The 24,593-nt window shown below is 43.7% G+C and overlaps 1 protein-coding gene, 1 non-coding gene and 1 pseudogene across 2 annotated transcripts in view; 2 read left to right on the top strand and 1 right to left on the bottom strand.

The window, feature by feature from the left end:
* SLC22A16 (solute carrier family 22 member 16) overlaps positions 1 to 2,409 on the bottom strand; it is a 33,312-nt gene extending 30,903 nt beyond the window's left edge. Inside the window, exon 1 of the mRNA XM_067702950.1 lies at positions 2,290 to 2,409. Coding sequence (XP_067559051.1) covers positions 2,290 to 2,357 — 68 coding nt within the window. The 5' untranslated portion in view covers positions 2,358 to 2,409. The remainder of the gene's footprint in view (positions 1 to 2,289) is intronic.
* Positions 2,410 to 15,397: 12,988 nt separating this feature from the next.
* Positions 15,398 to 15,788, top strand: LOC137205005 (V-type proton ATPase subunit e 1 pseudogene; annotated as a pseudogene).
* An 8,329-nt stretch (positions 15,789 to 24,117) lies between these two features.
* Positions 24,118 to 24,223, top strand: LOC137205135 (U6 spliceosomal RNA). Its single transcript, XR_010933999.1, has one exon. It is a non-coding gene; the product is annotated as a U6 spliceosomal RNA (small nuclear RNA).
* The last annotated feature ends 370 nt before the right edge of the window (positions 24,224 to 24,593 follow it).

Raw genomic sequence — 24,593 nt, 5'->3', positions numbered from 1 at the left:
TGCTTATAAACAATAAAAAGACCAATTAGAGCAAATGCCAAAGAAAATATGGGTACTGTGATATTTTATAGTATTTTACACTATTTTCACCTTTTGCTGTAAGCATTGACTTGTTACCCTTTTCCTTCCTATAAGCAGCTTTCACAATCTACCCTTCCCACTAGGATGGGGACTCAGGTAATAATAGCCATGATTTATTGAGAACTCACTGAATAATAAGACTTTTGCATACATTATTGTGGCTGGCTAAGAGCTGTCTCTCAAAATCCATTCTCCCCTCTCCCACCATGGTGAGCCACATTTGACCATGCGGGTAAGGACATGGAGCAGCTGCCCCCGGTGCCACGGATGGCGGAGCTGCCTCACCCGCTTGGGTCCCTGGACAGCCCCATGGAGCACAACCTGCCCTGCACAGTTACCAGAGAGGAACAAACTCCAACTGAGGGATCTTTTTGTTATAGCACCTAAGTACCTTAGTTAATCCCTAAAATACATGGGGAAAGAATGGCATTAGTAACTACTACCTCATAGGGTTACTGTGAGGATGAAATGAGAGGCTGAAGGTGGAGTGCTTACAATAAACATTTGTAGTACTATTATTACCCCCATTTTACAGATGAGGAAGTGGTAAGTCAAATGTCCAAGACCATACGGTTAATAATTGGTAAGTTAGGATCGGAACTCAGACATCCATCCCCGGAGCTGATTTTGTAATCCTCATGCTATTCTTCTTCAAGGAGTCTAAGATGAGATAATATTGGGCGAGGGGTCATACAGCGTGCAGATCAGAGGTTGGGAGCTCAGTCTGAATCCTGGCCTGCCACTCACTGCTAACGTGATCCTGGGAATACATGAAGGGCCTGGCTGAGTCCCAGGGCTGTGCTCAGGAGAGCACCATGGTTGACAGCATGGACTGTGAAGGCCAGTGGACGTCCAGTTCTGCTCTGCTACTAACAGATTTGTGATGTAGGCACAAGGCCTGGTTTTCTCATGTGTGAAATGAGTGATGCCACCCATACCATGGGACTGTAGTGAAGGTTAAAGAAGGTAACATATACAAAGAACTTATGACAGAGCCAGGCACAGCTCAGCATTCAATAACGCAGGTGTCAGGAGGAAGCAGGGGAGAGCTGGCACCTCCTGCCCCTCCTCTACCTGCTCCACCACTTCTTTTTTGTGGACACTGAGAATCATAACCAACTTTTTGTGCAACTTTCCACCCTGGAGAACAGCACATCATCATCTCTTCACCACAAGCCTGGGAGGGAGCTAAAGGCAGGAATGATTATAATTCTCACTTGGCAGATAGGAAACTGAGGCACAGTATTCCCATGGTCACGTTCGCGGTGAGTGGCAGGCCAGGATTCAGACTGAGCTCCCAACCTCTGATCCGCACGCTGTATGGCCCCTCACCCAGCTACCTCTCCTCCCAAAACGTTCCAGGTAAGACAGAGAAGTGTTTTCTCCATGAATGAATGAATGAATACACTTTAAATTTTTAAAATTAACTTGACAAATGAAAAGAGGGTGACAATCGTACAAAGGTTAAACCTAGGTCCCACCTTGCCGTAGCTTTGGGTCCTTGACCCACAGACTGAGGGACCTGTGGGTCCCTCAGTTTCCCAATCATTAAGGTAAGGATTCACCCCCTTTGCAAGATTCCGTGGGCATCAAATAAAGCACTGTGTAGCTGGCACATATTAGGTTTCTATAAACAGAAACAAAACAAAACAAAACAAAACAACAACCGCTAAAGGTTGTTTCTGGAGCAATTCAATACCTGCCAGGCACTGAGGAAGACTCTACCGCGGGGCGGGGCGGGGCAGCAGTCGTCTGGGGAAGTGAAAGAGGAGCCCGTTTGGCCGATTAGAGAAATGAGCCGCCGAGAACCGGCATTCCTCTACTCCTGTGAGCTGGCTTTCCAGCCGGGGCTCCGGACGCCGGCACCCGCAGACGGCGCGCCCCAGGTTCCACCTGTCAAGCGGTAGGCGCGCCGGACGAGCCCTGCACCCACCACTCCCGAAGCGAGCCCCAGAGCCCACTGCTTGCTCTGGGGAGGTGCCGCCGCCAGAGTTCGAGAGGATGAGCCCAGCCAGGGCCAGGAGTCAGGACGCAGGCCTCCCGACTTCTCTGGGAAAGGAGGGATGGAAATGTTTTCGGATCGCGAGCTCAGCGCGAGAAACCCGTCGCAACTGGAAGAAACAGACCCCACCGGCGCCTCCCCCGACTCGGCTCCCCCTCCGCCCCCAGGCACCGACCTCCCTCCTCACCCCCACTCCAACTCCCTACCTGCCAAAGTGCCCCACGCTGTCAAAAATCAGCTCCAAGTTGCCGGACCCCACGCTGCCGCACCCCATGCTGCCGCCGTGCCCCGCGCTCCTAAGCAGGACGCGCGAGGCTCGCCTAGAGCCGGGGCTGCAGGCACAGCGCCCAGCCCAGCCCAGCCTAGCCCAACCCAGCCCGGCCCCCGCCCGCCGCGCCTCGGCCCGCCCCGGCTTCTGCGTCCCCCGCGCGTCAAAGTGCTCGAGCCGCGCGCGGGGCCAGGCTTTGTTCCTCTCTCTTCCCATCAAGCGAGTCCCCGCCGCCGCGGCCTCTTTCATAGTGCGCTGTGCTCCCGGAGCCCGCAGTAGCACGGTGCGCCCAGCCCCGCCACTTCCCGCGGCCTCCCCGCCGCCCCATCAGACTCTGGACACTTACCACGTCCGTTTGGGTCGCCGCTCGAGGGAAGCGCCGGTGCCTGGGTAAAGGTTGTCGCCCGACAGCCCAAGGCGGGAATGCGGAGGCCGGGGTTCGGTCTGGAGCCGCGCGCCTTACCTCCGTGGCTCTCAAACTTGTGCGTGAGTCTACCCCAGCACCTGGTTTTATATGCACATTTCTGGACGCCACTCTTGGGCACAAATATCGCTTTCTCAGAGAAGTCCACCCTTTTGAGGGCCAGGACAGGGATGTACAAGAGCAGGGCATAGAGAATGGATTCTCATGACCCTGAGAAGTGGCAGGATCTTGCAGAGCTGTGTGAAATATCTTATGTTAACCAAAGGGCAAAGGGAACTCCCTGGGTAGAAACTTAAGCAGAATAGTGAAAATAGCAAACTTGTACTTGAAGAGGATTTGAAAAAGAGGAAAGCGCATCTCCCAAAGTACTTCCCTTACCTACTTGTCACAAAGCCTGAAATAACACCATTAACGATTTATTTATTTTTGCTATGAATAATTCTATTTTCTTTTGAAATGCAAATGCTCCTGGAATGATTAATCCATTAAGTAATAAACAATTTGGAATGGATTTTTTTTTAATTAGGTAGATTCTTACTAACTAGAAAGTCTTAAGGTTGGAAATGCTGGGGAGGTACACGTGGTGGGGGAAGGGGGGGAGATATGGGGAAAGTTGAACTTTTATCTGCTATTCTAATTACACCAAATAGAAATGGCACAACATAGATAAAATGGACAAATTCCCTGAAAGACACAAACTACCAACACCCACTCAAGAAAAAAACAGATAACCAGAATAGCCCTATATCTATTAAAGAAATTGAATGTGTAGTTAAAAACCTTCCCGCAAAGAAAAGCCAAGGCCCAAACATTTAATGAAGAAATAATACTGATTCTGCACATAACACTTCAAGAAAACTGAAGAGTAGGGAATACCTCCCAGCTCATTCTATGGTCCAGTATTATCCTGATACCAGAACCAGGCAAAGACATAAGAAAACCACAGACCAGTATACCCCATGAAGATAGACATAAAAAATTCTTAACAAAAGTTTAGCAAATTGAATGCATCTTTCTATATAAAGGACAATACATCATGACCAAGTAAGGTTTATCCCAAGAAAGCAAGAGTGGTTTAACATCTGAAAATCAATCAATAAAATTCACCATACTAACAAACTAAAAAAGAAAAACCATATGATTATCTCAATAGATGCAAAAAAAAGCATTTGACAAAAAACCTAACAAAATTTCGTAATAAAGACACTCAACAAACTAGTAATAGAAGGTATTATGATCTGTTTCTGCCCATAGAACACTTATGACATGAAATGTGTGGGTTTTTGCTCATACCAACAACCAGTTCTCCAACTCTCCAAATACCAGTTGGGTTACCTAAATGTAATTCAAATCTGACACTAACTATTGGAGTTAGCATCAGATCCCACAAGTTGAGGGCTCAGTCCCACAATACTGTCCCCTATTTCAGATGCCAATCGCAAGTCCGAGGCTTCCTGTAATTCTGATAAACTGAGAAAAATCAGGGTTCCCACTACCCCCTCCTCAGGTTCAATAATTTTCTAGAACAGCTTATAGAATTCAGGAAAACACTTTACTTACATTTACCTGTTTATTATAAAAGGCTACAGATGAACAGCCAGATGAAGAGATACATAGGGCGAGGTACGGAGGAAGAAGCACAGAAGGCACGCCACCTTTCCAGCACCCCATATGTTCACCAACCCAGAAGCTCTCTCAATCTCAATAGAGGTTACATTACACAGGCATGGTTGATTAAATCATTGGCCATTGGTGATTAACTCACACTCCAGCCCCCTGCCTTCCTGGGAGGTCAGAAAGTAAGACTGAAAGTTCTAACTTTCTAATGCCTGCCTTGGTCTTTCTAGAAACCAGCCCCCATTTTTAAGTTATCTAGGGGCCTCCAGCCACCTGTCATCTTACTACCAGAAAGACACCTTTATCACTCTAGAGATTCTAAGGGTCTTAGAAGCTCTTGTGTCAGGAACTGGGAATTAAGACCAAATATGATAACAATAGATCCTCCTATCACCCCTATCACTCAGGAACTTACAAGGGCTTTAGGAGCTCTGTATCAGGAACTGAGAATTAAGACGGCATATGTATTTCTTATTATATTACAATATCACAGAAGGGAATTTCCTCAATCTGATAAAAGTCATCAACAAAAAACTCATAGCTAATACCATACTTAATGTCTGAAAGACTGAACGCTTTCTCCCTAAGATCAGGAATAAAATAAGGATGTCCACTCTCACTGCCACTATATTGTACTGGGGGTTCAGGCGAGAAAAGAGAAAAAGAAAAAGTTCTCCAGATTGGAAAGGAAGAAGTAAAACTGTCTGTATTCACAGATGATATGATAATCTATGTAGACAATCTGATGGAGTTTACAAAAAAAAAACACACAAAACAACCTATTAGAAAAAGTGACTTTGGCAAAGTTGCATGATAACAAGATTAATATACAACAAATTAACTGTATGTCTCTATGCTAGCAATGAACAACTGGAAATTGAAATTAAAAAAAACATTTTAATAGCACTGAAAATATAAATATTTAGGGATAAATCTAACAAAAAATGTGCAAGATATATCACTAAAATCTAGGTATGTGCATGTACTCTGCAACTTGATTTTTCCTCTGAATGTTTGTGAAAGTCATACATATTAATATGTGTAGCTCTAGTTCATTTCTTTTTCATCGTTATTTAGTACTCCATTGTTCCAACAAACCACAATTTACTTAACCATTTTCTAATTGATGGACATGCAGATTGTATTCAGATTTTTACTACAGCAACACTGCTATAAAGAGTGCCTATGTACATATATTAGAGTTTTTCTAAAGTATACACCTAGGAATGGAGTTGTTGTGTTGTAAGGCACATACATCAACTATTAAATATTGCTGAATTGCTCTCCAAAGTGGTCATACCAATTTGCCTTCCAACTGGGAGGCTATAAAATTCCCCACACCTTTGTCACAATACTTGTTTCATCAGACCCTTAAACATTAGTCAGTTTCAGAGATGTGAAATGGTATTATGTTGGAGTTTAAATCTGCATTTCCCTAATTAGTACTGAGGTTGTACATCTTTTCATATCTTCATTGATCATTTGGTTTTCCTTTCCTGAGAATTGCTTATTCATATTCTTGCACATTTTTCTATTAGGTTATTTTTATTTATTTTGATTTGTAAGGGCTTTTTGCATATTCCAGACACCTTTGTCAGTTAAGCATTAGGAATAATTGTATTTTCAATCTCTTTATGGTGTTTTTGATGATCAGAAGTGGTACTTTTTTATTTTAATTAAGTCAAATCCATAAATATTTTCCTTTATAGTTTGTGATTTTGTATTTTGTTTTAAATTTTTGTTTTTCCATGAGGTCACAAAAATATTCTATTTTCTTCTAAAAGTTTTAGCCTTTGGCTTTTCTTATTTAGGTCTTAAAGTCACTGGAACAGATTATTTGATTTGAGGTAAAGATCCAATTTTGGTTTTTTCCATACATGTAAAAAATTGTCCCAGCACCATTTATGGAATATATTCCATCCTTTTCTCTGCATTTTCACCTCTGCCATCTATAAAGTTTCTATTTACATGTGGGTTTGTTCTGGACTCTTTAATCTGTTCCATTGGTCTATTTACTTTTTCCTGTGCCCATGTGTCTTTATCATTTAGTTTTATGCATCTGCTCCAATCTTTTACTACTACTTCTCCAAAATAGCTCTTACCAAAGTCACCATGATCTCCATATTGCCAAATTCCATGGTCAGTTTTCAATCCTTATTTTACTCAATGTCCACCGTTAAAAAATAATTTTAAAAGGTAAAATCATGGACTTCCGGGAAGATGGCGGAAGAGTAAGACACGGAGATCACCTTCCTCCCCATAGATACTCCAGAAATACATCTACGCGTGGAACAACTCCTACGGAGCACCCACTGAACGCTGGCAGAAGACCTCAGACCTCCCAAAAGGCAAGGAACCCCCCACGTACCTGGTTAGGGCAAAAGAAAAAACTAAACAGAGACAAAAGGATGGGGACGGGTCCTGCGCCGGCGGGAGAGAGCTGTGAAGGAGGAAAAGTGTCCACACACTGGGAGGCCCCTTCGCGGGCGGAGACTTCGGGTGGCGGAGTGGGGGAGCTTGGGGGCCGCGGAGGAGAGCGCGGCGACGGGGGTGCGGGGGGCAAGGCGGAGAGATTCCAGCGCAGGGGATCGGGCCGGCCGGCACTCACCAGCCGAGAGGCTTGTCTGCTCGCCCGCCGGGGCGGGAGGGGCTGGGAGCTGAGGCTCCGGCTTCTGTTGGAGCGCCGGGAGAGGACTGAGGTTGGCGGCGTGAACGCAGCCTGCAGGGCGTTGGTGCGCCGCGGCTAGCCGGGAGGGAGTCTGGGGAAAGGTCTGGCCCTGCCGAGGAGGCAAGGGACTTTTTCTTCCCTCTTTGTTTCCTGGTGCACGAGGAGAGGGGATTAAGAACGCTGCTTGAGAGAGCTCCAGGGACGGGCGCGAGCCGCGGCTAAAAGTGCGGAGCCCGGAGACGGACATGGGACGCTGGGGCCGCTGCTTCCACCACCGGGAGGCCTGTGTGCGAACACAGGTCACTAGCCACACGCCCTTCCGGGGAGCCTGTGCAGCCCACCACTGCCAGGGTCCCGGGATCCAGGGACAACTCCCCCGGGAGAGCGCACGGCGCGCCTCGGGCTAGCAGCGTCGCGCCGGCCTCTGCCGCCGCAGGCCCGCCCCACACTCCGTGACCCGCCCTGCCCCCGCGGCCTGAGTGAGCCAGAGCCTCCGAATCGGCGGCTCCTTTAACCCCGTCCTGTCTGAGCAAAGACGCCCTCCGTCGACCTACACGCACAGGCGGGGCCAAATCCAAAGCTGAGCCCCTGGGAGCTGTGAGAACAAAGAAGAGAAAGGGAAATCTCTCCCAGCAGCCTCAGAAGCAGCGGATTAAAGCTCCACAATCAACTTGATGTACCCTGCATCTGTGGAATACATGAATAGGCAAGGAATCATCCCAAATTAAGGAGCCCTGTGGATGAAAGGCTCTTGGTGCTGCAGCCAGGAGTCAGTGCTGTGCCTCTGAGATGGGAGAGCCAACTTCAGGACACTGGTCCACAAGAGGCCTCCCAGCTCCACATAATATCAAACAGCGAAAATCTCCCAGAGATCTCCATCTCAACACCAGCACCCAGCTTCACTCAACAACCAGCAAGCTACAGTGCTGGACATCCTATGCCAAACAACTAGCAAGACAGGAACACAACCCTACCCATTAGCAGAGAGGCTGCCCAAAATCATAATAAGTCTACAGACACCCCAAAACACACCACCAGACGTGAACCTGCCCACCAGAAAGACAATATCCAGCCTCATCCACCAGAACACAGGCACTAGTCCCCTCCACCAGGAACCCTCCACAACCCACTGAACCAACCTTAGCCACTGGGGACAGACACAAAAAACAACAGGAACTACGAACCTTCAGCCTGCAAAAAAGGAGACCCCAAACACAGTAAGATAAGCAAAATGAAAAGACAGAAAAACACACAGCAGATGAAGGAGCAAGATAAAAACCCACCAGACCTAACAAATGAAGAGGAAATAGGCAGTCTACCTGAAAAAGAATTCAGAATAATGATAGTAAAGGTGATCCAAAATCTTGGAAATAGAATAGACAAAATGCAAGAATCAGTTAACAAGGACCTAGAAGAACTAAAGATGAAACAAACAATGATGAACAACACAATAAATGAAATGAAAAATACTCTAGATGGGATCAATAGCAGAATAACTGAGGCAGAAGAACGGATAACTGACCTGGAAGATAAAATAGTGGAAATAACTACTGCAGAGCAGAATAAAGAAAAAAGACTGAAAAGAACTGAGGACAGTCTCAGAGACCTCCTGGACAACATTAAATGCACCAACATTCGAATTATAGGGGTTCCAGAAGAAGAAGAGAAAAAGAAAGGGACTGAGAAAATATTTGAAGAGATTATAGTTGAAAACTTCCCTAATATGGGAAAGGAAATAGTTAATCAAATCCAGGAAGCACAGAGAGTCCCATACAGGATAAATCCAAGGAGAAATACGCCAAGACACATATTAATCAAACTGTCAAAAATTAAATACAAAGAAAGCATATTAAAAGCAGCAAGGGAAAAACAACAAATAACACACAAGGGAATCCCCATAAGGTTAACAGCTGAAACTCTGCAAGCCAGAAGGGAGTGGCAGGACATATTGAAAGTGTTGAAGGAGAAAAACCTGCAACCAAGATTACTCTACCCAGCAAGGATCTCATTCAGATTTGATGGAGAAATGAAAACCTTTACAAGGACAAAAGCTGAGAGAGTTCAGCACCACCAAACCAGCTCTACAACAACTGCTAAAGGAACTTCTCTAGGCAAGAAACACAAAAGAAGGAAAAGACCTACAATAACGAACCCTAAACAATTAAGAAAATGGGACTGGGAACACACATATCGACAATTACCTTAAATGTAAATGGACTAAATGCTCCCACCAAAAGACACAGATTGGCTGAATGGATACAAAAACAAGACGCATATATTTGCTGTCTACAAGAGACCCACTTCAGACCTAGAGACACATACAGACTGAAAGTAAGGGGATGGAAAAAGGTATTTCATGCAAATGGAACCCAAAAGAAAGCTGGAGTAGCAATTCTCATATCAGACAAAATAGACTTTAAAACAAAGACTATTAGAAGAGGCAAAGAAGGACACTACATAATGATCAAGGGATCGATCCAAGAAGAAGATATAACAATTGTAAATATTTATGCACCCAACATAGGAGCACCTCAATACATAAGGCAGATACTGACAGCCATAAAAGGGGAAATCGACAGTAACACATTCATAGTAGGGGACTTTAACACTCCACTTTCACCCATGGACAGATCATCCAAAATGAAAATAAATAAGGAAACACAAGCTTTAAATGATACATTAAACAAGATGGACTTAATTGATATTTATAGGACATTCCATCCAAAAACAACAGAATACACATTTTTCTCAAGTGCTCATGGAACATTCTCAAGGATAGATCATATCTTGGGTCACAAATCAAGCCTTGGTCAATTTAAGAAAATTGAATTTGTATCAAGTATCTTTTCCGACCACAACGCTATGAGACTCGATATCAATTACATGAAAAGATCTGTAAAAAATACAAACACATGGAGGCTAAACAATACTTAACAATGAAGTGATCACTGAAGAAATCAAAGAGGAAATCAAAAAATACCTAGAAACAAATGACAATGGAGACACGACGACTCAAAATCTATGGGATGCAGCAAAAGCAGTTCTAAGAGGGAAGTTTATAGCAATACAATCCTACCTTAAGAAACAAGAAACATCTCAAATAAACAACCTAACCTTGCACCTAAAGCAATTAGAGAAAGAAGAACAAAAAAACCCAAAGTTAGCAGGAGGAAAGAAATCATAAAAATCAGATCAGAAATAAATGAAAAAGAAATGAAGGAAACGATAACAAAGATCAATAAAACTAAAAACTGGTTCTTTGAAAGGATAAACAAAATTGATAAACCATTAGCCAGACTCATCAAGAAAAAAAGGGAGAAGACTCAAATCAATAGAATTAGAAATGAAAAAGGAGAAGTAACAACTGACACTGCAGAAATACAAAAGATCATGAGAGATTACTACAAGCAACTCTGTGACAATAAAATGGACAACCTGGAAGAAATGGACAAATTCTTAGAAATGCACAACCTGCCAAGACTGAATCAGGAAGAAATAGAAAATATGAACAGACCAATCACAAGCACTGAAATTGAGACTGTGATTAAAAATCTTCCAACAAGCAAAAGCCCAGGACCAGATGGCTTCACAGGCGAATTCTATCAAACATTTAGAGAAGAGCTATCACCTATCCTTCTCAGACTCTTCCAAAATATAGCAGAGGGAGGAACACTCCCCAACTCATTCTACGAGGCCACCATCACCCTGATACCAAAACCAGACAAGGATGTCACAAAGAAAGAAAACTACAGGCCAATATCACTGATGAACATAGATGCAAAGATCCTCAACCAAATACTAGCAAACAGAATCCAACAGCACATTAAACGGATCATACACCATGATCAAGTGGGTTTTATCCCAGGAATGCAAGGATTCTTCAATATACGCAAATCAATCAACGTGATACACCATATTAACAAATTGAAGGAGAAGAACCATATGACCATCTCAATAGATGCAGAGAAAGCTTTTGACAAAATTCAACACCCATTTATGATAAAAACCTTGCAGAAAGTAGGCATAGAGGGAACTTTCCTCAACATAATAAAGGCCATATATGACAAACCCACAGCCAACACTGTCCTCAATGGTGAAAAACTGAAAGCATTTCCACTAAGATCAGGAACAAGACAAGGTTGCCCACTCTCACCACTCTTATTCAACATAGTTTTGCAAGTTTTAGCCACAGCAATCAGAGAAGAAAAGGAAATAAAAGGAATCCAAATCGGAAAAGAAGAAGTAAAGCTGTCACTGTTTGCAGATGACATGATACTATACATAGAGAATCCTAAAGATGATACCAGAAAACTACTAGAGCTAATCAATGAATTTGGTAAAGTAGCAGGATACAAAATTAATGCACAGATATCTCTGGCATTCCTATACACTAATGATGAAAAATCTGAAAGTGAAATCAAGAAAACACTCCCATTTACCATTGCAACAAAAAGAATAAAATATCTAGGAATAAACCTACCTAAGGAGACAAAAGACCTGTATGCAGAAAATTATAAGACACTGATGAAAGAAATTAAAGATGATACAAATAGATGGAGAGATATACCATGTTCTTGGATTGGAAGAATCAACATTGTGAAAATGACTCTACTACCCAAAGCAATCTACAGATTCAATGCAATCCCTATCAAACTACCACTGGCATTTTTCACAGAACTAGAACAAAAAATTTCACAATTTGTATGGAAACACAAAAGACCCCGAATAGCCAAAGCAATCTTGAGAATGAAAAACGGAGCTGGAGGAATCAGGCTTCCTGACTTCAGACTATACTACAAAGCTACAGTAATCAAGACAGTATGGTACTGGCACAAAAACAGAAATATAGATCAATGGAACAGGATAGAAAGCCCAGAGATAAACCCACGCACATATGGTCACTTATCTTTGACAAAGGAGGCAGGAATGTACAGTGGAGAAAGGACAGCCTATTCAATAAGTGGTGCTGGGAAAACTGGACAGCTACATGTAAAAGTATGAGATTAGATCACTCCCTAACACCATACACAAAAATAAGCTCAAAATGGATTAAAGACCTAAATGTAAGGCCAGAAACTATCAAACTCTTAGAGGAAAACATAGGCAGAACACTCTATGACATAAATCACAGCAAGGTCCTTTTTGACCCACCTCCTAGAGAAATGGAAATAAAAACAAAAGTAAACAAATGGGACCTAATGAAACTTAAAAGCTTTTGCGCAGCAAAGGAAACCATAAACAAGACCAAAAGACAACCCTCAGAATGGGAGAAAATATTTGCAAATGAAGCAACTGACAAAGGATTAATTTCCAAAATTTATAAGCAGCTCATGCAGCTTAATAACAAAAAAACAAACAACCCAATCCAAAAATGGGCAGACGACCTAAATAGAAATTTTCCAAAGAAGATGTACAGCGTGCCAACAAACACATGAAAGAATGCTCAACATCACTAATCATTAGAGAATGCAAATCAAAACTACAATGAGATATCATCTCACACCGGTCAGAATGGCCATCATCAAAAAAATCTAGAAACAATAAATGCTAGAGAGGGTGTGGAGAAAAGGGAACCCTCTTACACTGCTGGTGGGAATGTAAATTGATACAGCACTATGGAGAACAGTATGGAGGTTCCTTAAAAAGCTACAAATAGAACTACCATATGACCCAACAATCCCACTACTGGGCATATACCCTGAGAAAACCATAATTCAAAAAGAGTCATGTACCAAAATGTTCATTGCAGCTCTATTTACAATAGCCCAGAGATGGAAACAACCTAAGTGTCCATCATCGGATGAATGGATAAAGAAGATGTGGCACATATATACAATGGAATATTACTCAGCCATAAAAAGAAACGAAATTGAGCTATTTGTAATGAGGTGGATAGACCTAGAGTCTGTCATACAGAGTGAAGTAAGTCAGAAAGAGAGAGACAAATACCGTATGCTAACACATATATATGGAATTTAAGAAAAAAAATGTCATGAAAAACCTAGGGGTGAAACAGGAATAAAGACACAGACTTACTAGAGAATGGACTTGAGGCTATGGGGAGGGGGAAGGGTAAACGGTGACAAAGCGAGAAAGAGGCATGGACATATATACACTACCAAACGTAAGGTAGATAGCTAGTGGGAAGCAGCCGCATAGCACAGGGAGATCAGCTCGGTGCTTTGTGACCGCCTGGAGGGTTGGGATAGGGAGGGTGGGAGGGAGGGAGACGCAAGCGGGAAGAGATATGGGAACATATGTATATATATAACTGATTCATTTTGTTGTGAAGCTGAAACTAACATACCATTGTAAAGCAATTATACTCCAATAAAGATGTTAAAATGAATTAAAAAAATTAAAAAAAAGGTAAAATCATGACTCGCATACAAATATACAATGAACACATCAATGATTTTATTTTTAAAATTTATTTATTTTATTTATTTTTGGCTGCGTTGGGTCTTTGTTGCTGTGTGTGGGCTTTCTCTAGTTGTGGCGAGTGGGGGCTACTCTTTTTTTTTTTTTTTTTTTTTGCGGTACGTGGGCCTCTCACTGTTGTGGCCTCTCCCGTTGCAGAGCACAGGCTCCGGACGCGCAGGCTCAGCGGTCCTTGCTCACGGGCCTAGCCGCTCCGCGGCATGTGAGATCTTCCCGGACCGGGGCACGAACCTGCGTCCCCTGCATCAGCAGGCGGACTCTCAACCACTGCGCCACCAGGGAAGTCCGGGGGCTACTCTTTTGTTGCGGTGTGTGGGCTTCTCATTGCAGTGGCTTCTCTTGTTGCGGAGCATGGGCTCTAGGCGTGCGGGCTTCAGTAGTTGTGGCTCGTGGGCTCTAGAGCGCAGGCTCAGCAGTTTTGGTGCACGGGCTTAGTTGCTCCGCGGCATGTGGGATCTTCCCAGACCAGGGCCCGAACCCGTGTCCCCTGCATTGGCAGGCGGATTCTTAACCACTGAGCCACCAGAGAAGCCCCTCTTTTAATCATTAATTAATGAGGGAACTAATAAGGTGTTACAATCAGTTCAAAGAAGAATTCAATGAAGCCCAAGTATTAAAGCAATAAGGAATGCTAGAACAGATTTACAAATAGATGCAGAACTGGTCTATCCACAGGGTAATTGCATTCCACCAGCTCAATCAGTTGCATTCCACAGAATGCAATTCATTTCTATGGACAAGAATCATTGGTTATGATCAGTTTTCCACAACTTAAAAAGTTATAAAATAGCTCAAAGACAATGAAAGATGAAGATAACCCTAAAGGGTATACTAGACAGACATTCTATTTGGCAGGTGGGGGCGGGGGGGGCGCTCATTTCAAAATCTTTCACAGTGTTTACTGGCACCACAATATCATATTGTCCTTCTTGAAACATCTTCCTTTGCTTCTGTGCCAGCCCCGTCTCTTGATTTTCCTCTTACTTTGCCACTTTCTGTATCTCAGTCTCTTCGATCCTCCTCTTCCTCCCATTTTCTCTATATGTTGGAGTGCCCCAGGGCTCTGAGCTCTCTTTTCTCTTTTTACACTCTCCCTAGTAGCATCATGTAGCCCAAGAGTTAGTAAACTACAGTCCATGGGCCAAATCTGGCCTGCCACTTGCTTCTACAAATAAAGTTTTATTGGGACATAGTCATGCTCATTCATTGATAGATTACCTACAGCTGCTTTCATACTACAGTGGCAGACTTAAGTAACTATGACCGACTGTATGACCCACAAAGCCCAAAATATTTACTATCTGGACCTTCTGTTTGCCCTTCTGCTGGCAAACAGAAAACAGCATACCAACCCGTGATCTAGTCCTATGGCTTTCAAAACTTACATTAATGACTCCCAAATTTATATGTCCAAGCTGACCTCACCCCAGCACTCCAGACTTGTTAATACCACTACCTTCTCCATGTCTCCATCACCTATCTAAAAGCCACCTCAAACTTACCATGGCCACCCTCAATCCTGCTTCTCTCCAGAACTTCCCACCTCAGTAAATGGCACTACTTTCACCCAGTTGCTTAGGCCAAAACCCTTGGTATCTTCTTTTATTCCTCTCCCGTTTTCACACTCCACATCCTTTTCCATCAGAAAATTCTAGTTGCTCTGCCTTTATAATAGAGCTTGATTCTGAACACTTCTCTCCACCTCCACTGCTAACCTCTTTATCCAAACCATCATCCCTTGCTAGAGTATGCAACATCCTTCTAACTGGTCCCCTTGCTTCCTCCCTTGCCCCACACAGCAGGCAAGCATTTCTGAAAAATATAATTCAAGTTGACACTTCCGGATGGGACCAAAGTGAGGTGGCGGGGCAGGGACTGACATCTCCCGCAGCAACCATGGCGTATACTGGCTTCACAGTGCCTCTCGTCGTGATGAGTGTGTTCTAGGGCTTCCTTGGCTTCTTGGTGCCCTGGGTTCATCCCTAAGGGTCCCAACTGGGGAGTTATCATCATTATCATCACCATCTTGGTGACCTGTTCAGTTTGCTGCTATCTCTTTTGGCTGATTGCAGTCCTGGCCCAACTTAACCCTCGCTTTGGACCACAGTTGAAAAATGAAACCATCTGGTAGGTACCTCAAACATCATTGGCCTTGAGGAAGAAGACCTGCTCGCCAGGGCTCAGTCATTGAGGTCACGAAGAGAACTCCTCTAGATGCAAAAGCACCTCCATACCCAGACCACCTTCCCTGACTTGCCCACTTTGGCCGTCAGCTGCCTTAAACATTCACACCACATTTGAATATCTTATTCTAGAATGCAGTATTTTTTCCTGTCTCCTTCTTTACATTTTGATGAATGATGTGTCTATTTAATCTAAACTGTGCTGCCTCCACAAAATGTTTATGTACTGTTCCGAGATAGAAAGTACCATCCTTCTGAGAAATAATGTTACTGTGTCTCCTCGGATCCTGTGTGTTTGAAGGTGGCTGCTGCCTGCTCACAACATGAGAATGAGGGAAGCGTTTGAAAACTGTTATACACGGTAAGACTGCAGTGGGGCAGTCAGTAGGAGAACATGTTCAGAGGGAAAATCTGTCTCACCAGAATTATACCAAAAATATATACCAAAGTGTATTTTCAGGATGAATTTCTTATTTCTGCCATCTTTTGGAATAAATAATTTTTCTGCTTTCTATGGGAAAAAAATATACATATATAAATAAAATTCAGATCGTGACACTCCCTTGCTCAGCAGCTTCCTAGCGCACTTAGAATAAAATCAAAGTCCTTCCATGACCCTGGCTGCTTCTCTGACTCATCTCCTACCTCTGTTTCTCAACCACTCTTCACTCCGGCCGCACTGGCCTCCTAGCTCATTCCTCTAACACAGCAAACACACCCCGGTCCCTGCACTTTACACTTGCTATTCCCTCGACTTCAGAACTTCTTTTTTTTTTTTTTCCACTTTGACTTTCTGTTTATTTTTCAATTTAAGATTATGTCCCAAATAAAACAGCCACAACAATAAAATCAAACAGGGAATTCCCTGGTGGTCCAGTGGTTAGGATTCCACCCTCTCACCGCCAAAGGCCTGGGTTTGATTCCTGGCTGGGGAACTAAAATCCCACAAGCCGCAAAGCACGGCCAAAACCAAAAACAAAACAAGAACAAAAAAAAAAAAAAAAAAAATCACGCCCTGCCTGCCACAGTCTGGAAACTTTCCTGTAACTTTTATTTTCCCTGCTTTACTGAGATATAATTGACATATAACGTTGTGTAATTTTAAGGTGTACAATGTGATGACTTGATGTATGTATAAATGGCAAAATTATTACTGTAGTAAGGTTAGGAAACACATCCATCACCTCACATAGTTTTTTGGTGAAAACTTTTAAGATCTACTCTCTTAGCAACTTTCAAGTATACAATACAGTATTGTTAACTGTATTCATTATGCTGTACATTAGATCCCCATAATTTATTCATCTTATAACTGGTAATTTTACCCTTTGACCAGCTTCACCCATTTTCCCTACCCCTACCCCCACCCCCTGCCCCTGGTAACCACAAATCTAGTCTGTTTCTGAGTTCAATTTCCTCTACCTGAGACCTGTTTCCCCAAGAGCCATATGGCCACTTCCTTACTTCAGTCAGGTCACTGTTCAAATGTTGTCTTTTGTGAGAAGATTCCTCTGCTCCTCCTCAAGTATCAGTCTTCATCACTCTCTAGCCCCTTACCATGACACCTTGTTTTATTTTTCTTCAACCTAATATATATATATATATAACTACCATATCATATATATATATATATTATCACTACTATAGAATATAATCTCCATGAGGGCAGGAACTTTGACATATAGCAGGTGTGTTGAATGACTGAATACAGTCAGTATGTATTGAATGACTGAATGGACATAATCCAAACATAGGGAATAATGAAACAAAATTTAAGCAGTTTCCTAAGGGCACCAGTTTCTCCACAAATGAATGGAAGAAAACTAAAAGGGCCTGGCTCAAACACTACCCACCACTCAGACAAGTCTTGGGTTTTCCTAAAGAGGAGCCCACTAACAGCACACTTTCCATCTTAGAAATACAATGAGGTCATTTTAACACAAATACAGTGCAGATGTATTTCTGCCAGTGGGTGGAAGGGACATGGGCAGATAGGGAGGGGATAAAGGAAGGGGCCTAAGAGAAAACAGTGTTCGTGCATCCTTCTAAATCTAAGAGTAGTTGTTAGATTGGGTGACTTAGGGTCCCTGGCATGTGAGAAAATATTCTGATGTCCTGTGGTCCCACAGCCTCCAGATCCCAGCCCTCATCCCAATGTGGACTGTCTTGTTCAATGTGGACCATCAACCATGCAAAGATAGATGGTTTCTGGGCTTCCCTGGTGGTGCAGTGGTTGAGAGTCCGCCTGCCGATGCAGGGGACAGGGGTTCGTGCCCCGGTCCGGGAAGATCCCACATGCTGTGGAGTGGCTGGGCCCGTGAGCCCTGGCCGCTGAGCCTGTGCGTCCGGAGCCTGTGCTCCGCAACAGTGAGAGGTCTGCGTACCGCAAAAAAAGAAAAAAAAAAAAAATAGATGGTTTCTGTTCTCATCACCTACCTATAGACCCCCCCAGCCCACTGTTCTCCCATAGCTCTAGCCCCTTATCCCAGCTCTCTACTAGACAACTCCACCCATCACGCCTCAGATTACCAGAATGACCTCTCTAAAATTCCCATGTAAATAGACCATGCCATCAGTAAAATCCTTCCATGGCCCCCTGGCTTTCAGAATTGTTTCATCTCCTCAGCATGGCCTCCAAGGCCTCCCAGGACTGGATCCCTGCTTACCTCTCAAGCATCACTTCCAGTCATGTCCCTCTTCTCCAGAATTGTAAGGTTCCATCGGATCCTGTGATGAGGGATGTTCATTCACACCACCATCCCTTTGCTCATGCTGTTTGTTCAGCCTAGAAATCCCCCCCCACCTCCCCAGCTTACTGGCTAAATCAATTAATTCTTCAGGACACAGCTCAGGTGCTGCTTGATGTCTGATCCTTGATGACAATCAAATGAAGTTCCAAGTCCTTTCTCCAGTTTAAAAAAGGTGGAGTCAGAACAATCACTTAGTACCTGTGTGATCCTGGGCAAGTCATTTAACCTCTCAAAGTTTTCTCTTGTAGGTAATAATAGTGCCAACTTGGTTATGAGTGTTAAACGAGATCCGTGTCTCCTCAACTTTAGTATCCAGCCATGGGTGATCATCTTCATGATAATTGCCATATCTATATATCATGTTTATAAATATATTTTAAAATAAACTTTAAATTGACTAACATTTTAAAACTAATTTTAATATGCTGTTTTAAATATATTATATGTATTAAGCAGAAGTTAGTGCTGGAAACAGAAACCTCTCTAGGTATTTCAAGAAGAGAGGGATACAATAAAAGGGATTATATGCTTTCAATATTGTTGGAAGGGCTGGAGGAGGAGTCAGGGGCCACAGCTTGAATATTTGTTTCAAGGTCACACCACCATAGTTGCAGCCCAGAAGTCAGCAGGCTGCTGCAACTGCAGGTGCAGCTGCTGCCACCACTGTAGCACGACCGTCTCATGCCCACTTATAGGAAGAGGATTGAACTGGTAACGCTGCACAATTCCAAAAGATAATGGAGCCTATGTCATTGGCTACCTCACCTGATGTCCACTGAGAGAAGACAAATAAGGGATGAAGGAAGGGGTGGTCTAAGGAACAAAAATAATTCTGGTTTTTGATTACCTTCGCTGCTCTTATGATAGTCTTTTAAGATTTTTTTTTTTGGATGTGGACCATTTTTAAAGTCTTTATTGAATTTGTTGCAATATTGCTTCAGTTTTATGTTTTGCTTTTTTGGCCACAAGGCATGTGGGATCTTAGCTCCCTGACCAGGGATCGAACCCACACCCTCTGTGTTGGAAGGTGAGTCTTAACCACTGGACAACCAGGGAAGTCCCAATACTCTTCCTTGAAAGGGGCTTTTATTTCCTGACCCCCATCTTCCCTCTTCCTTCCCACCCCCCCACCTCTCTCCTGCTGCTTCCAACTGTCTTTCATTTCCTCAAGCAGCTGTAATTGGTCATTTGCTGTAGAAGCCTGGGAGAAGGTTTAAGGGAGTGGATATTTGTAAGACTGGTCCTTCGCTTAATAAATACATGTTTTACTTGTGTCTGCTCTGTATGAGGAGGCAACATGAGTAGAAGCTATGATCCCTTACATAAAAACTTTAGATAGATAGACAGATAGATAGAGATATATGCTATATGCCAGATAGTATGCTAAGGCCTTAACGTTGGTTATCTCATTTACGTCTCACAGCTCTCTAAATCAATGCTGTTCTCATCTCCCTACTCAGATAAGAAAAATGAAACACCCAGAGAACAAACAATCTGTTTAAGGTTGCCGAAGCTTGAGAGTTACAGAGCCAGGTTCCAGCCCAGCCCTGTACACTCTAAAGCTACCACTCATGACCACAACACTGGCACTGCTTGCTACAAAACGTGTGGGTTTTGCAGAGTTACCGTTGAAATGACTGGAGCGGAAATCTGGTGACTTCAAACCACAAGTCCCCTCAACGTCCATAAGAAATGCCCACAAGTTACTGTGCAGTAAGCCCCGGAAGACACCCATTTGGCCCTGTGTTCAAGTCAAAGTCTTTAAAACTCAAAGGAGGAAGTAATTTCTTCTGGGTGAGGCCTTTGAGGACAGGCCTCCAGAAGGATTTGACATTTGATTTCAGATTTGAAGGCTCAGTATATATGGCCGGGCAGAGGTGGGGTAGGGAGCATGCTCAGGTGGAGAAGATAGCCTGAGTAAAGATCCAGATGTAAAAAGTCAGGACCTGCGTGAGGCCATAGTGTGCAGCACATGAGCAGATGGGATGGGAGCAGGCGTGTGTTGCACTCAGCCTCCTACCTGGCACACAGGAAATACTGGGCATGTCTTCCTGAAGGGCCTTAGAACACACCGTAAGAGCTCTGTAGTCGGACGCCTGGTCGTAAATATCTCCGCAATAAAAGCTGCGAGACCCTGGGAAAGTCACATCTCTCTAGTGTCACTGCCTCATCAAAATGATTGAAAGTGACAGTCCTACTTCACCGGGCCATGGTAAGGGTCTAATGAGCTAAGTCCTGTAAAGTGCTCCAGTCATCGTTTCAGTTGCAAATAACAGCAAACCTAACTCAGAAAAGCTTAAGTAAGGAACGGACTTTTTGACTCATTATGGTAAAAGGCCGGACGTATAACTAGCTGCCTGCGTGGTGGGATCCAGAGGGACAATGTCATCAGGTTTCCCCCTCTCTCTCATTCTCCATCTCTTCTCCTCTCTGCTCTTCTCTGCTTTTCTGTGTAGATTTCAACCCCAGAAGAAGAGAGAAACCCACTCTCTCTCGTACCTTTAAGTCAAATTTCCTACAGCTGGTTTTGGAGATGGGGGAGAGTAGAATGCTCTGATTGGCTGGCCTGCGGCTTGGGGTGGAAGAATGCTCTGATTGGCTGGTCTGTGTCACATGCTCAGCTCTCGTTAATGGCCACCTGATGGGATCTCACTAACGGGGGGACAAACACCTTTCCTGGAAAGAGATTCCAACTAGACAAACAACATTTAGAAGCTTTTAACAGCGTGCCTGGCCCTTGGTAAGTGTTTACTAATAGCTAATGCTATGAAGCTAGGCCAAAAAGAATAAGTTAGGGCCACATGCATGGGGCCTTGAATTTTAGGCTAAAACTAGCGAGCTTTAGTTAAACGTCTGTGGGGAGCCGCCAAGGCTTTGTCCAATGTGGTGGACAAAGTATGTTTTAGGAAGATTGGTCTCATAATGGGAGTGTGACAGAGGGTAGAGAATTTGGTGGTAGGAAGGTCAGCCGGGAAGCTGATAAATTGGTCCGCTGGGAGGCTGATATACTCCGAGCTCAGTGTTCAGGATCCCGGTTAAAGATGTGATAGTAAAAACAGAATGAAGGAGATTACCACTTAAAAGGCAGAGAAGGAAGAATGGCAGGCTTTGGCAGCTGGCTGCCTGGGGAGGGCACATAAATGTGAAGAGGTGAGAAGTCCCTGAGGTTACAAACCTGGCTGACTGGGAAGGTGGTGGCCTGGCCCCTCGGGCTCCTCTCTTTCCTCCTTCCTCTTTTCATCTTCACCCTCCCTCCCACACTCTTTCGTGAACTACGCAATTTTCTCTTATCCTAGACAGCACAATCTTTCTCTGGTGCATTTCACTTGCACACCCACCAAGGGATCTACCTGGAGCAGCTTTAAAAGGATTGACATAAACAAATGCAATGTGTTAAGAAAGACTCAGGTGAATGCAGTGTTCCCCCATTACCGTAAAAGAAAACAAGCAAACGAGGGAATTTGTAAAATGGACAAAAGATTTGGAATAACTTAGGTCTCTTTTAAGAACATGAAATGAATTAGAGTTTTGGGTAGGAGCCCTGAGTATTGTATCTGTGTCAGAAATGTAAAGAGTGTAGCAGAAGATGGATTTCACCCACTTCAGGAGAGAGGTACAAGAGGTCTGTATATGTGTGTGTGTGTGTGTGTGTGTGTGTGTGTCTGTCTGTCTGTCTGTAAGTGAGCTAAATGAGAACCACTGACATGTCAGAGACAGATGTATGTCAGAGTGATACTGACCCAAGTGGTCAAAAATTGAGGAGCAAACGTGAGGAAGGGAAGAGAGAGACTTCCTAGTTCTACTTCCAAAGTGCGTTTCTGGGATGTTAAGGGGAGGCTTGCACAATGCGGTGTCTCAAAGCCAACTGGTAGCAACCTGTCCCGTTCCAGGAGCCCTCACCCATGACTCCAGCTGGCCCAGGCAGTAGCCTTGATGGATTTCTTCTTTTAATCAATGATGAAAATTTTGTCTTTGTCCTTCACTTGTAACCTGGGTGTGTTACTGAATCTTGTGAAAACTTCAAGGGTGATTCCAATCCCCTACTCCATAATCTGGGAAGTAAAACTAAGTATAAAACAACTGAAGAAGTTATGGCGTGGTTGGTTATTCGTCTGTCACTTTTCATCCTCTTTCATAATATAGCCCCTTTAATAAAGGACCACATAGGGATGGCAGAGGAGCCAGTTAGAAGGAGCCTAGGACCCCAACAATCTGGCACAGACCTGAACAAGGGAATGACAAATGATGTTATCCAAAAGAAGCTGAAAGGCCCCTCTGCCCCAAAGTTTCTCTCTGACAATCTGCTGCAGACAACTCACTGCACCTTGCGTCCCACTTTAAGGTGAAATCTTTTCTCCTGAGAGCACTGGCCCTCCCTTTCTTTATGCCAAACACCTGCTCATCCTTCCGAGTTCAGCTTCAGCGATGTGCCTCTCCTGTGAAGCTTTAGCTGATCCCCACTCCCAACTCTCCATCCTCCCATCTATCTCTCTCTCCAGCATGGAGCTGACCATGTGGCTAGGTACTTATCTTCTCCAATGGCGGCCAGACCCCAAGAGGGCAGGAGCCTCATCTTTTCAATTTTGTATCCCAGCACCGTACACTGTAGTAGGGGCTCAAAAGATGAAGCAACGAATATGATGTGGAAAGGTCACTGAACCTGGACTTAATGATCATGTCAAACAGGCTCCTTGCCTGATGATCTTGGACAAGAGACCCAACTCTTTCGAGCCTCAGTTTCCTCATCTGACAAGTAAGAAAAACAATCCCCTCTCCCCTTTTCACACATCCCAGTTTTTCCATGGAACAAACGAAATAAGGTATGTAGCAGAGCAGTATTTAGGAAGAAAATCTGAGGCGACACTGGTCTAGCCCACTCATTTTACAGATGATAAAACTGGGCCTTAAAACTTTGTTTTTTATCGAAATTTACTATCCTTAGTCCCATTCCTCTAGGAGCTTGCTCTTGGAATCTGACCTGGAGGTAGGAACCTAATAAACTCATTTTTTCAGGCGGAGTTAATAATGGTTGTTCAGAGTGTGAGAGTACCTCTCTTAGAAATATTTGCATTTCTCTTAAGAGGTTTACAGTAGTAGGATTTCTTTCAGGTCTTTGAACAGACTAGTAGAGAGGTATTTTGTATGGGATGGTTTCCAAGTCTTCCCCAATTTGCATGATATAAAATAACTGTCTCTGTATATTATGTCTTGCACTGATCATTGGAGAAAAACTACATTAATGTTGATCTCCCACAAGTGTCCCATGCCCCAAAGTCTGGAGGACTCACCTTTTTAAAATATGAAAACTAGAAATCTCAGACCCCTGAAGTCACAAAAGCAGTAAACATCTTCAAAGAGATGAAAAAATAATCATGACACATTGCAAAGAATCTTTAAATAGAAGTAAGGAAATCTGACGCCCAGGTCTCACCCTAGCAAGTTATGTGAACTTGGTTAACTCAGGCTTTTTGAGCATTCCCCCCTCTTCAGTATTTTAATACTATTTTGTGTGTGTGTGTACATAGGTCAAAATTCAAAAGGTATTGTGGGGGACTTCCCTGGCGGTCCAGTGGTTAAGACTTTGCCTTCCAATTCAGGGGGTGCAGGTTCGATCCCTGGTCGGGGAGCTAAGATCCCACATGCCTCACGGCCAAAAAAACCCAAAACATAAAAAACAGAAACAGTGCTCCTTCAGCAGCACATATACCCAAATTGGAACAATACAGAGAAGATTAGCATGGCCCCTGCACAAGGATGACACGCAAATTCATGAAGCGTTCCATGTTTTTCCTTCCTTCCCCAGGTGATGGTGTAATTCAGTAACGGGTGCAAAGGCACAACTGCTGCGGTCCTGGTAGACCATTCAGGGCCTAGACTGGCCCTTTGTGCTGCCCTTTGGACCTTGTGAGGATTGGGGCGGGGGTCCTTTCCTTACCCCCTAGAAGTGATGAATTTCAATTCTGTCTCCGTCGTCAGCCTCAGATGTAACCTTTCTGTACAATCATTTCCTCTGAGGTTTGAAGATAAAAATAAGTTAAGGAGAAAGGGGGTTTTAATCTTCAGGAAATTAAGAGTTAAATACAGCAGAAGCTGGAAGGAAAATATTAGGGAAGTAGAGATAAAACCGTACATTTTTTGAAAAGCACCAGGTAATTCAGC

This window comes from Pseudorca crassidens, chromosome 13, assembly GCF_039906515.1.
Source record: "Pseudorca crassidens isolate mPseCra1 chromosome 13, mPseCra1.hap1, whole genome shotgun sequence".
Classification (NCBI taxonomy): domain Eukaryota; kingdom Metazoa; phylum Chordata; class Mammalia; order Artiodactyla; family Delphinidae; genus Pseudorca; species Pseudorca crassidens.
This window is presented reverse-complemented; position numbering and strand designations above follow the sequence as displayed.